Consider the following 13,210-nt stretch of genomic DNA (forward strand, 5'->3'; position numbering starts at 1 on the left):
CCAAAGTAGCCTTGTGAAAGCGCTAGAATCTCTATTTAACTTTTATAACGTGTTTTCCACCCAGTTATAAAGAAATAACTAAAACAATAAGTACTGTTTACAACAATCCTTGCAAATTTTGTATTGTGATTGATCGTATCTAATAATAAAAGATGCCATAAGATTTTGATTCCTAATTAACATTTGCCTCATTCAGTAGAGCTTTTACTGCAGCTGGTTTGATAGTTAAAATCAACTGATACTGCTGTGGCGGCTTGGTACGCTCCCGCGCGAAAGTGAAAATTTGCTAGGCACTTTCTCCCCACCCGTCGTCTCGCGTCGCATTGGCCCGCCCCTCGCTGCACCGCCGCTACCCCCCGCCCTGCGTCGGTCCCCTCAAGCCGCAAGGTCAGCCCCGCGTGCAGGCGGGTGGCGCGGCGGCGGGCAACGCGGCGACGCGCTGCGCTCTTGAAATTTCGCTTTCGTTCACTCGCGGTTATTAGTCGGCCGCGCGCGCTCCGGCAAGCATGTGTTTCGTGTGACGCTCCAGTACTCTCGCGGCGCACGTTCGATTTCGTTAGTCGATCGTGGTGCAGCATGGCTCCGCGAAGACAAGGCGCGACCGGTGAACGGGAGACAGAAGAAAGTCACGGGTGCTGCGTACCTAGCGAATGCCTTCGCCCCCGGGAATCCGTACGCATTGAGGACGCCGTTCGCGTGCTTTGCAGCAACGACACGTGCCCTGCCGGCCGGCATATGCACAGAGAATGTTTCGATCAATGGGAAGCAGGCGTCCTGGCTTACCTCAAGTCTTGTGGCCGAGCTCGATCGTGGTCTGAGAGGCAAAGGCATCAGAATCTATGGACCAAGAAGGGTTACGACTTGGCATTCAAAGCTTGCGGTTGCCGGTGCGGGCGCGGACACTTGAAGAAAGATCTTGATTGGTCTCCGCCTGGCGCGGCTATACGGGCTGAAGAAGATAAAAAGAAACGAAGGCGGGCAAGATCGAGCCGTACACCAGCTGCCATCGATGCTCGCTCAAGGGCCTTCAGCTTGTCTAGTTCTGGCTCCTGCTCACCGCCTTCCGCACCTTCGGAGCCATCGACGAGTCCTACTCACGCTCCGCCTAACCCGTTGACACCCGCAAAGAGAAATTCTAAACATGAAATCGTATCCGACAGGATCAGGTGAGTGCTTTATCATACTTTTGTTTGTAATTTTAACCATTGTTATTCTCGTCTAGAATTACTGCGTTTTTGCATAATTTATACCGTGGTTACTCTGTATTAACAATATAAACACCTGTGAATAAACAAATTATGCATAATGTATTTTGTGGCAAACGGATAAAAAGACATTGTAAACATGTCGCTACAACTCTAGTAAGAACTTGCGTTATCTAACTAGAAAACCTAACCTATCTACCCGTTATTTCTTGAGTCAGTCGATTAAATATTATGTTATTGCGATCTTACGGAGTTCATAGTCAAATGGCAAACATATTAAATGAACGCCCACGTTCAGTAATAAAGATATTTGTATGTGCCTGATACGGGCAGTTGGCAGTTAATATAGGCGATTTGAATGCATTTCTTACTCGTTGTTTATAGCATATCGGATAGCAGGCCTATGTTATTAGTGCGGAACTGGTTGTAGAGCTGAACTGAGATGAACTCTTAAGAGACCGCTTATCAGTTTGCAGCTAAACCGTTTATAATGCAAATTGTCCAGTTATAGACTACCAGATAAATATTTAAATATATTTACACGGCGATATGCATGCATTTGCGTGGTCCACTAAACCTATTACCATACACTAAATGGTGTTAATTGGATAGTTTTTTTTAATGGATTTAGTTTATTAAGTAGTATTAATTATATTCTTTGTATACAGTAGTGTCTAGTTAGATAAGAGATCACTTAAATCTACTAATCCCTTACTAACATCATTCCATTCTCTCATCTTTTCAAGATGCAAATGTTTAGTTAAGACATGCAACAACAACAAAAAAGTACTTATGTAGACCAAAAAGATAAAACATGAATAAAATGCATATTCATCATATCAATACATAACCAATGCATAATCATTTCTATTCGCTTTGTGTGTTTTTCTCTTGTTTCATCAAATCTATAAGTAAGTGTAATTAATGTGCAAATATGTATTGTATTGGTTATCTAGTGTATTTCTTTAGTTTTATAATCAAAGAAATTGTACCTATTCAAAAATTCGTAATTATGTGTAAATATAACAGATTTGTAATGGAACTATTTACAGAAATAGGATCTTTTTAATTTAGTTTTTTTGTTTTATGAGTTCCATTATTACACGATATTATCATATTATAATCCAAATTAATATATCAACGATAAGTATCGCAATATAGCGAGGTAATGCTGCCAGCGTTATAGGTACATTGCCACAGGGACCAAAGTATTTAAATTCGCTTTGATTTTCTTTTTAATACATTTTTAAGTATTTTAATTATTACTGTATCCTTTAAACTAATAACAATATATTAAAGCAAGTAAATACATTTGCTTAATAGTTTATTGGGATTACATATTTATATTATGAAATAAATTTATTTTACTACTCGAAAATAAATAATTTAATTAATATATTTTTATACAAGTCTTGATATTATTTTATAATTTAACGTAGGTATATATACAAATACAATATACAAAAGTACTTTAAAATTGTGCAATTGTATTCGATACACAAATTGGCATAACCTTAAAAATGCAATTTCACCCGTCCCATACATTAACTACGCTTCGCTGCACTTAGTTTCCGTTTCCCGTTTTACAAAAATGCTTTCCCCAAATTGCACCAGCTGCCCCATGTCCAAATTAATGTGGTTTCTTCGCCAAATCATCATGCACTTTTGGGTTTCACGTCGACTTTATTTACCCTTAACGGTTTTTCTTATCGACTTAAATAAATTATTAAATCCTGAAATGCAGTAAATAAATATATAAAAATACTCCAAACACTAAGAAAATCTGCTAGGTTACACGCATGTGAGTTTTTTGTTTGTTTTGTTAATGTGGAGAAGGATCCAATCGCCTGCTAAAATCCAGTTGTCTTATCTCTGCATGCTATTTGACAAAATTCTATGCAGATGTAGTGGCACCAAATAGTACATAAAAAGTAGCTAGGGGCTACAATTTAAAATCAGTACAATAAAACTGCTCGTTATCGTTCCCGTGCCATTTAGCCAATGGAATGTAACTCAGATAAAAAAGCGTTTATCACAAGCATGTTGTATTTAAATTGATATAAAAAATGATCCCGCAATCGGGTTTTGCTGCAACGTAAACAAGACTGTTAAAACCGGTTCCTTTGAAGCCGATAATCACGACTTGAATGTGTTTTCTACGCACGAACAAAATACGCCCGATGTCCATACATGTCTTACACGTCCTGCGTATTCGAAATTTAAATTTCCTCCTTTTTACATCATTTACGGTGGTACCGTCTTATGTATTATAAAATCTTTTTTTTACGTTTGCCACAACACAAATAAAACATGGTAATTACTATACCATAGCCAAAAATGTAAACTGTTAGCAGATTTAAGTGTATATATTTAAAATATAAACTGTAAATTTCCTTTATAATCTGTGCGCTTTTAATTTTGTTATTGAGAGCTCAATGGTAGAGGTAGGTGTTAATCTTTATTAAAACGTGGGCGAGTGGCGTCCGATTCTTATTTGTTCGTTAACTTTGACCTATAAAGATATAACCTCGAAGAAATATGCCTCAGGATAAATTAACTTAATTTGAGCCTCGAAATAACAATTGGTGTTCGTTAAAGACATATGAATTTGCGTTTTGACACTCGTAAATATCTTATGTTCAAAATTAGCTACTACAATTCATATTTGTTACCAAGTAATGGTATGGTAAAACCAGATATTGATCTTTTTACTTACTTAATGATGATAACATTAAAATTGCTGATAGTTTCAACCATAAATTAAAATTAATTTGAATTTATTGTAGGGTACTTACTATGAAAATATATTTTTTTATTGTAAAGAACATAAGCTCAGAGTTTTTTCCCCTTAATAGAGCCTGTAAGTAGTGTTATTGGACACTTTGTTATATTAAATATCCTCGTGAATAAATTAGGTTCGACGTAAATAACTTATTTGTTTTCAGTTAGTATAGATCGTAATTTTATACATTATATCTCAGTGAAGACAGTGTTTTAAAAATCTTACGATAAAAAGATTAACCACGTACCGAATGCAAAACCAAGGACAGAAATAAAAAAAAGATAATTGTAACATATTAAATGTCACTAGTTTTGCCATGCATATGGAATCTTCTTTAACCAAATGTCATTTATTTTCGCTTTGGTAAAAGCTTAAGCTGTATTAAAAAGATACGTTTTTTGAACACTGAACGCTTCTAATAGCACCATCACATGTGCTAAGGAAGTGGAGATTTGTCAAAATTGCTTTCCTTCTCCAACTTATCCTTGGCTGACTATACATTTTAATTATGCTTTAATTACATAATACAGCATATAAATGCTATATCCTAATAAGGTATAATAAATACAATAAGCAGCAACGATACGTTGCCTTGCATACAAACTGCCTCATTACATTTGGTCTGGGAACTCAGAGAATATATATGTCACCTTAATTGTAATTGAAAATCAATAAATCACTAAGGAATCTATTGTTGGAATTTTAACTTTAATGATGAACACATTTTTGTATTTTTAATTTATAAGTTTTTTGATTAAATAAGTAGTAATCGTTATGAATCCAAATTTTGCAATTAATTATTCAAAATACTTATATAACCATAGTTGATCTGGTTTTTTTTGTATATTAGCTTTACAATTAAATCAGTTTTTTGTTGATAAACTACGCAAGAAACTACTACATTATTGTTAAAAAGCTCTCGGCGGAAATCTATTCGTACGCTCACAGGTAAACATGCTATGGGAGTTAAAAGGTCGAGGCAAAAATGTGTCATTGCGAATTTTAATAAAATATTTTCTGTGACACGAACGACGACATTGAATTTGACTGGAAATAAATATTGAAACTGTAAATATCTTGTGTAATGCTAATTGTTATTTGTTCAAATCAATATTAGTTTTTAATTATTTGCTTATTACAGAGGTTATAATAAAAGTGTATTGGTGAGCGCACGGTGAAGGAAACCTGATCAACTACATCTCGATTAGAAATGATCACGAAATACATACATAAATTTGATGCCAATGGTTTAATACGTATAATATAATTTATGTTGATTTAGTTTATTATTATAATTCATAAAATATTTTTAAAAAAAATCTTGCGAGAAAACTTTAATTCGTAACAAATTATTCCCTTTATTATGTTAAATTTCAATCGTCAAATTGTATAACAAAAAATCTTGCGCAGTATTTATTGTGTGCACACGCCCAACTTTTTTGAATATATTAACATTACCGGTTTAATAAAAAGCTGTAGGTGTGTCAAATTTTCTTAACTGACGCAGCCTCCGCGAATCTACGAAAAACAAGTCTAATAATGTTTCGTATCAATGCTATGATTTATTAAAATGTGTTAAAATGTTTGTATGTTAAGTAACCTTTTTAACTTTAATTGAAACGTTCAGACCATTGAATAACAGAGAAAACATAAAGTTAGATATAAATAATATATTTTAAACATCGTGACACGATTTTTTAGTTTATTTGGATCGTGAAATGAATTATACGAATTCGGCCTTGGGACGAACATTACGCTAGATGACTTGTATTGTTTTTTCACGCCTTCCTCAACTTAATTTACTACGATTTCTTTACACTTGTTTATAAACAATGAGTTTTTTGACGTAAGGTTTTTGTATTACACCCTCGTGTATTAGTTCATATTTATTCATCGATATACAAATTTTATAAAACGCGATTGCTTGCGTTAGCTAGATTATTGATAGATAATACTGAAACATTCGTGTACTATTAAAAAAAAGTGATTTTTATCTGTATTCTTAAGAAACTAAGGGCAGATTCACCTTAATTTAATCTTTTGTTTCTACATAATGAACGCTGAGGCGCGACCAGTGAATGAGTCAGACTTCAGTGGCGCGTGAAACATCAGGCTATAGGAGGGGAGGCCCCTAAAGGGTATCAATACATCTGCTTTTGCTATAGATTTAAAAAAAGTGTGTTATTAGAATGATTTCAAGTCCTATACTGTCATATTCGTCTACTATTACTATATATAAGCTCTTGATTATATTATTTCCATAGTGTACGTACGTAGTGGACATTTAAATATACTTATTTACCAGATACAACACACTACATATATTTAGCGAGAGGCATGAAAATAATATAAATTAGTGATTATATACGGTTTTTTTAAGTTCAGTACCGATTTCTACCAGATACAATTTGTGTGAAACAAGTAGAACTCTGCTGGACGATCTGTTTTTAGTGCTATTTGAGTGAACTATAGAACATGTACTGGTATGGCCTAAATGACTTTGTCTTACATAATAAACAAAAGGCGCTAAATTATAAGAACAATACTTCCTTAAATTGCAAATAAACAGCTGTCAAGGTTACTCATGTTTCAAATGAATGAGTTTATTCTTATTTCGTAAGGCGATAGTTTCCGTTCCCATGTAGAGGGCGGCATGGGTTGTTAAGGTAGTTTTTAGGGCGTGATCGGCGCAACGGCGCATGCCTGCATAAATTGCAGCCGAATGCATTCGCCGATTCTCTATATGCATCTCTTTCGAAATTAAAGTGGCTCGTCACACCGACCTTGTACGCAGTTTTGGTCGATAATAGACGGAATTTTCGTCAGACGTGGAAATAATATTATTGTTATGCGCCAATTTGACTTGCAGATGCATTAACGCGTTTATTGTTTGTCCATGCCCTATAGGTTTATATAACAAAATGTATTGTTATGTGGCAGTGAATCTTGACCTTCATACGTTTAATGTATCGTAGTCATCGACTACGAATAACTATACTTAGCTACACAAAATTCCAATTTTAATTTTTATTTACCACAGTACATTTTCCATAGATATAACAAGATTAATAAGCTGCCCAGAATTCCAATTTTAAATAACACCATCACAGACTAAAGAGCTCTTTAGCAAACAGTTTACGACTTACGACCAGATGGCATTTTTAAATACAGCAATTTTCATATTATTAAATTAATATTAATCCCTTATAAATCTTAATTATAATTCGCGTCGCAGCCTGGCCATTGCATCAAGTTTGCTCTGTTGGCGAAGTAAGGACAATTTAGAGCGGTTTATGCATAAATTAGCCATTAATTTTCAAAATGACTAACTTCTCTGTCCCAGACGCAATTGACCACTACATTATGCATATTTTTAATACTTTCTATGAAACCGGTTAAGAGTATTGTAAAACCAGATTTCAATTAATCACTGTATAATTGTTTTTGATGATTTCGTGTCTTAGTAAGATTTTTCAATAATTAACTAAATTAATACTGTATGTATTGCCACCAATGTTGAATAATAAAGAGTCTTTAAAGTAAATATGTGAAATCTTATAACGTTTAAGAAACAAGCTCAGTATACGGAGAAAGTTCGTATAGGTTCACGGACGGAGTCGTGCTATTTGCGTCGCGCGGCGGGCGATCATCAATGCAATTAAATTTGTAAACGAACCCGTCTAGTGTTTACTGAACTAAAATAACACTTCTCAAAACCAAATTATATTTTACAAATTTTTATTTCGAATTTAATAAATAGACTGTTAAAATTAAACGTTCAAAATTACATAGCATTACAAATGAACCAAAGACTACAGAATTTCGAGTGTATTCATGTCAATTGTCCATAATGACAAGGGTGACTAATTAAAAGATCTGGTTTAGATAAAACTGAAAAAAAAAAAACATCAGGGCAAAAACAATATTTTTATTATCTTATGACCTGTGTCAAGTTAAGTCAAGTAATCAGTTAATAAGTGAATTATATGTTCCTATCAAATGTCGTTAAGAGCTCAATTTACTTTGCGTTTTCTTTACTATGATCAAATTTTTATATGAAATATTGCAATAAGTGACTGGGGAGTAATTAACCAATGCTGTAGAGATAATGTTACACACCTAATCCAATGTTGAAATGATAACCTACATAAAGTTCAGTAGTTCGTTGCGCTTAAATCCAATCTATCTAAAGGTCAATCTATGCCAATAATGGAAGGGAATTGTTTTCGATTTCAAGTAAATCTATTACGCATGAACGTTCTTAGATTTTCAGCATTCAGACGTCAATTACTATCACTTAACCAACTAAATAACGTTATTGATTTTGATAGTTTTGCGAGTATCCCAATAATATAATTATTCAATCGCCCTTTTTTATACGTATTGAGAACTTAAAAATATATTTTAAATTTCCCGCCAATTGTTATTCTAATTTAGACAAACGGTGTCATGTTTCTGTATATTACAAATGTTTTGAACGAAGAAACCATTTATTCTTCCCGCGCATTTTGACAATAGCGATTTTCTCTTACGATAATTTGAATAATTAGTCGTGACATTTACGTTAATCAGAGATCTATTCCAACTTGCGTTGAGCATCTTGATCGCCATTTAAATCCATGACATTCCTTATACAGCTTAAGTCTGATTTAATTTGTGCTTGCCAGTACTGAAATGGATACTATGAATTTATTATCTTCATTGCAACGTATGCTCTTAGCTTCATGTATAAATCGAAATATATCTCCCGCAATAGACTGGAAATGACGTTTAGATTAGATATGAGATTTATGGTTGCGTTGACTTGTCAGCTTGATATCACAGTATCGCATTCGTATGAAAACAATATGTTAGCAGTCTGTATTATATGTATAGTGATTGGGTAAGCCAAATTTCGTTTCGTAAAGGGCCTTAAGACCAACAGCGAGATTCGATACAAAAAAAACAAATTTCGTTTCCTATGGTTTATAGACACTACAATCAAACCAGCAGATATACCATTTTAAAAAACCATTACTCATAATGCAACGTCCGTAAAGGCGATATAGGTACAACTCAAATTATGATTTCTATAACCCCATTTGGCTTCTGCATAGGTGCGCTAATCGCTATATTTCAACCGACTATATATTCACTATTGATGTCAGTTTAGCTATGGAAGAATTTATATCGTTTTCACGACATTGTTGCGATAAACTGCGTCTAAATAACTAACCGTCCTCAACATGCACTTAATGCGTCATATTTCTATGCACTTGTTTATGAAACAATTGAGGTCGTGTTGTCACGCTGCGTTTTATTTATGGCGGCAAAAATTTATTACATTAACTTGTAAAATTTCTTTTTGGGACTTTATTTTAGTAAACAAACGAAAACTTCTCAGTATTACATGCCAAAAGCTAACTGCATCTTGTATGTATAAATTCGATTCAAATGAAATCATATAAATAACTTTGTACGCGGTACTTGGCGTGCGCTCTATTAATACAGTAATTGTTGCCCTTGGTCAAGAACAACGTGATAATGTAGAAATAGTTGATAAGTAGATGCGTTATATAATTCATACCTATTTTATTATGTATTTAACTCACTACAGCTATTCTTAACTGCGTAATTAATTTGAATTGCAAATTGCTCTGACATTGGTATTTATCGAATAATAATAATTTAATCAATTATCTCTTTTATTTCTTATAACAACTGCAAACATTGTTTTACCGACTGTGTAAGTTGACAGTAAGTTCGTTTATGCGGTTTACTTAGTAGTGATGTCATAGAAAAAAAAACAAATATTTCTAAGATGTGAAAGACTAGACAATGGCCCGTTGTGCTTGAGTGTGATTAGTTAATCGACTAGACCAGTGTTTTCCAGTAGGGCCCATGCCCCACAGGGTTTGCCGAATTCGATTCTTAAGGGGCTATTCGAAAAGGTTAAAAAACACTAATCTATTCCAATCACTGACATGCGACGCGATCCCGTTTGACCAATCAGAATCTAACGTAACAAGCATATTTTGTTTTGAATTGTTACCATATTCACCAAACTATAATTATAACAAGTTGTAAGATTAAGTCTTAAGTCTCAAGTCTCTAGAAACTCGAATAAAAAAGAGCATAACAGCATTTTTTGTGCTTATTAATGTTTATTCAAGAAATTATTTACCAATTTGCTTGTTTGATAGAGGTAATTGGTACACATCAAGTGCAATTACACTTCTTGTCTAAATTGCATTAAAACCTCACGTTATTTTGTCATGTAAATGGAGACAGTGATTTATAGTTTAATTAAGTCATGTATGCGACTGTCGGATGTTTTACGACATATTTCCTGTTATGAAAACTCATTTTTTTACGTATTTAAATTTGTATTTGTAGTTCTTTTTACACAGATTGAGTGTAATGTTTAAATTGTTTTACGTGTCTGAATTAAATTTAATTTGTAATTAAAATAAAATGACTTTATTTCTTGCAATTAATTTTATTTGTGCATCAATATTTCTGTTTGTTTTATTAAAATGTTTACAGTTACATCTGCTTAAATGAAATCTTGTTAACACTAAATAAAAAGTTAATTAATGAAAATTTATTGCATTACGTGCGAAAACTCATTGGCTTCGTGCCCGCATTTACATACTTTGGTATATTAATTAAAAATACTCTTGTTTTTCTTATAAAATAATGATTCGCGCTTTTTCGATCGGTAAGCCACAGACCATTTTACGATTTATTGTCTCAACATTTGAAAATAGAAAATGTTTCCGTACTATGTCAGAATTCTATTGTCAAATATACTTTTAGTTGTCATTATTATGTGGCAACATAGACTTAAAATTTGTTGGTTGCCATGACAACCATTTCCCGCCAAAGTAGATAGTATCCTGTTCATTATGTATACATTATATGTATAGAGCTACATTATAATTTGTATGTTCAGTACATATATAGATATAGAGCTACATTATAATTTATATGTTCAGTACATATAAATAATAGTATAATGTAGCTCTATGGATCTCAAAAAGATGTCATTCTTATTAATAGGTACCTTTATAATTTTAGAGTGTGAAAATCTTTAATGCGTATTGGCAAGGACACCAGCTCTTTTTAATCGGATTGCATGTATGTAAGTTGTAACATTTTCCGTATTTATTATGACATTTAGCGCCTGACATTTAAATTAAAAACACTTTTGACATTTCTGCGCTGTCAAATCTATTTATTTTATTTACATTACTTTAAATTTAGTCGTTTGAAGAATACTTTGCAATGAACTAAGACGTTTCGTTCATTATAAATAGACGCGTCTCATAAAGTTTTAAATTAGTTTTATGGGTTTCATCGAGTCCACCTCTTCTTGAAATAACAAACTTTATTTTTAAAAGTAATTTAACGCATATAGTTTTGTCATTTCCTTGTTTAAATGATCTAACAAATTGATAAATATTTGTATGATATTATTAAGTTTATCTTTGTTTTTTAAAGACTAATTTACACAGTTTAGTGTACTTGCACCTTTTAGGACATAGACCATAAATAGTATCATTGACTTGATATTACGAGTAATGTAGTGTCAAGTCAAGAATTGTAATGTACATTATTTAAGATAATAAGTGTACATAATTGGCCATAACTTATTTACCATAATTATAATAGAGTAAATTGCTTCTTTAAACTTCTGTAAACTTTTATAGTTCCATACCATCTTTAATCATGCATCCATATTTTAAATTTTTAAAAGGCAAACTTAGCGTTCAACTATAATTTTTATATTATTTTAGAATATGTGTTATAGATTCTTTATATCTGTTAGAAATAAAATACACAAAATATTTATAAAGTTACCGATAATCAATCTCCTTTTTACTATTACATACAAAAAAAAAACAGTAAGTAATAAAAACTAAAACAACTGAATAATACTTAGTAGGTACTAAAGGTAACATAAATGACATTCAAATTCTACAACATTTTAAATATAGTTTAAAAAAATCAATCAACAGAAGCAAAAAATAATTAAAATAACATGGCAGAAGAAATCGATGCGAGACATCGGATAGATAACCTGTGTTCATGTATCATTTCTATGTGCCTTGTAAAAAGTAAGAAACTAGTTGGGTTATGTTTTTATAAACGTCGATCAATCATTAGGTAATAATATGTAAATGTATTGATTTTCAGAATACATTAATGCCTTAAATTATGCTGCAATTTCATATGCAAATTTCTAAGATAAAATATAGTTTTTACATCTATTGGTTACAGTCAATTGGGTGTCTTTTTTACATACAATGGACAAAACGACACGCCTCCATCTCCAGCACTAATTGCCTAATTATTTTTATTACCCGTTAGTTTGGGTGCGACCGGCATGACCCATTTTCCAATTGTCTTACGAAAAACAATTTTCCTTTGTCACGCGAGATACAATTTAATCCATAATTTGTTTATCTCGGATCAAACTTCAAAGAAATATTTCACGTCGACTCTAATGAGGGTATTGAAAATCCCACAAAGTTCGGCATCTTTGTTCCTTTGGAATCCTAATGAGGTCCAGAAACCTTGAAACATAATCGAATCGCAGACTAAAATTTTGTCGGTGAATAACAAAATAGATATCAATTGTCTTATAATTTCCGGGCATTGTGCCTTGAGAATTTATAATGAAAATTTTGTTTATGCTTTGAACGCAGTTACTCGGAATATAACAAATAGGTTATATGATACTTTAAATAAAGTATCATATTCGTTCTGAAAAGTGTTTAGCTGACTATAATTTGTATAAATGTAATAGCATGAATGTGCTTACCATTAAGGAAGTGGTGCAAATGATAAAAAACTGCCGACAAAGCAAGCCCATGTTTTGTAATCGAATTTAGTGGGGCCTATTGTGCGCCCGCGTCGCGGCCAAGGTCTTCTTTGTTTACTTCGCGTTTCACACTGCATTGTACTGGGTCACTCATTTACACTTGAACAAAACTGTGTACTTCATTTACAGCTTACTTAACCTTTCTGAAATAAATTGAAAATAGGAAACCAACCGTGACTGCTGAATGTCAGCCTTGATCGTTACAATTTAATGAATTCATTTCATTGTTTCAAACTGTCTGATATACTTGAACGATAACAATCTTACATGGTATTTACATTACAATGTAAAACATTATCCCAGTACAGCTTATGTCGATTTTATTTTCAAGTAATTAAATGGCGTCGTGATCAAATG

General features: G+C 32.8%; 1 protein-coding gene across 1 annotated transcript in view; it reads left to right on the forward strand.

Moving 5' to 3' along the window:
* Window positions 1-366: 366 nt before the first annotated feature.
* LOC110996774 (headcase protein) overlaps window positions 367-13,210 on the forward strand; it is a 44,047-nt gene continuing 31,203 nt past the window's right edge. The window contains exon 1 of the mRNA XM_022264603.2: window positions 367-1,166. Coding sequence (XP_022120295.2) covers window positions 577-1,166 — 590 coding nt within the window. The 5' untranslated portion in view covers window positions 367-576. The remainder of the gene's footprint in view (window positions 1,167-13,210) is intronic.

Source organism: Pieris rapae, chromosome 15, assembly GCF_905147795.1.
Source record: "Pieris rapae chromosome 15, ilPieRapa1.1, whole genome shotgun sequence".
Taxonomy (NCBI): Eukaryota; Metazoa; Arthropoda; class Insecta; order Lepidoptera; family Pieridae; genus Pieris; species Pieris rapae.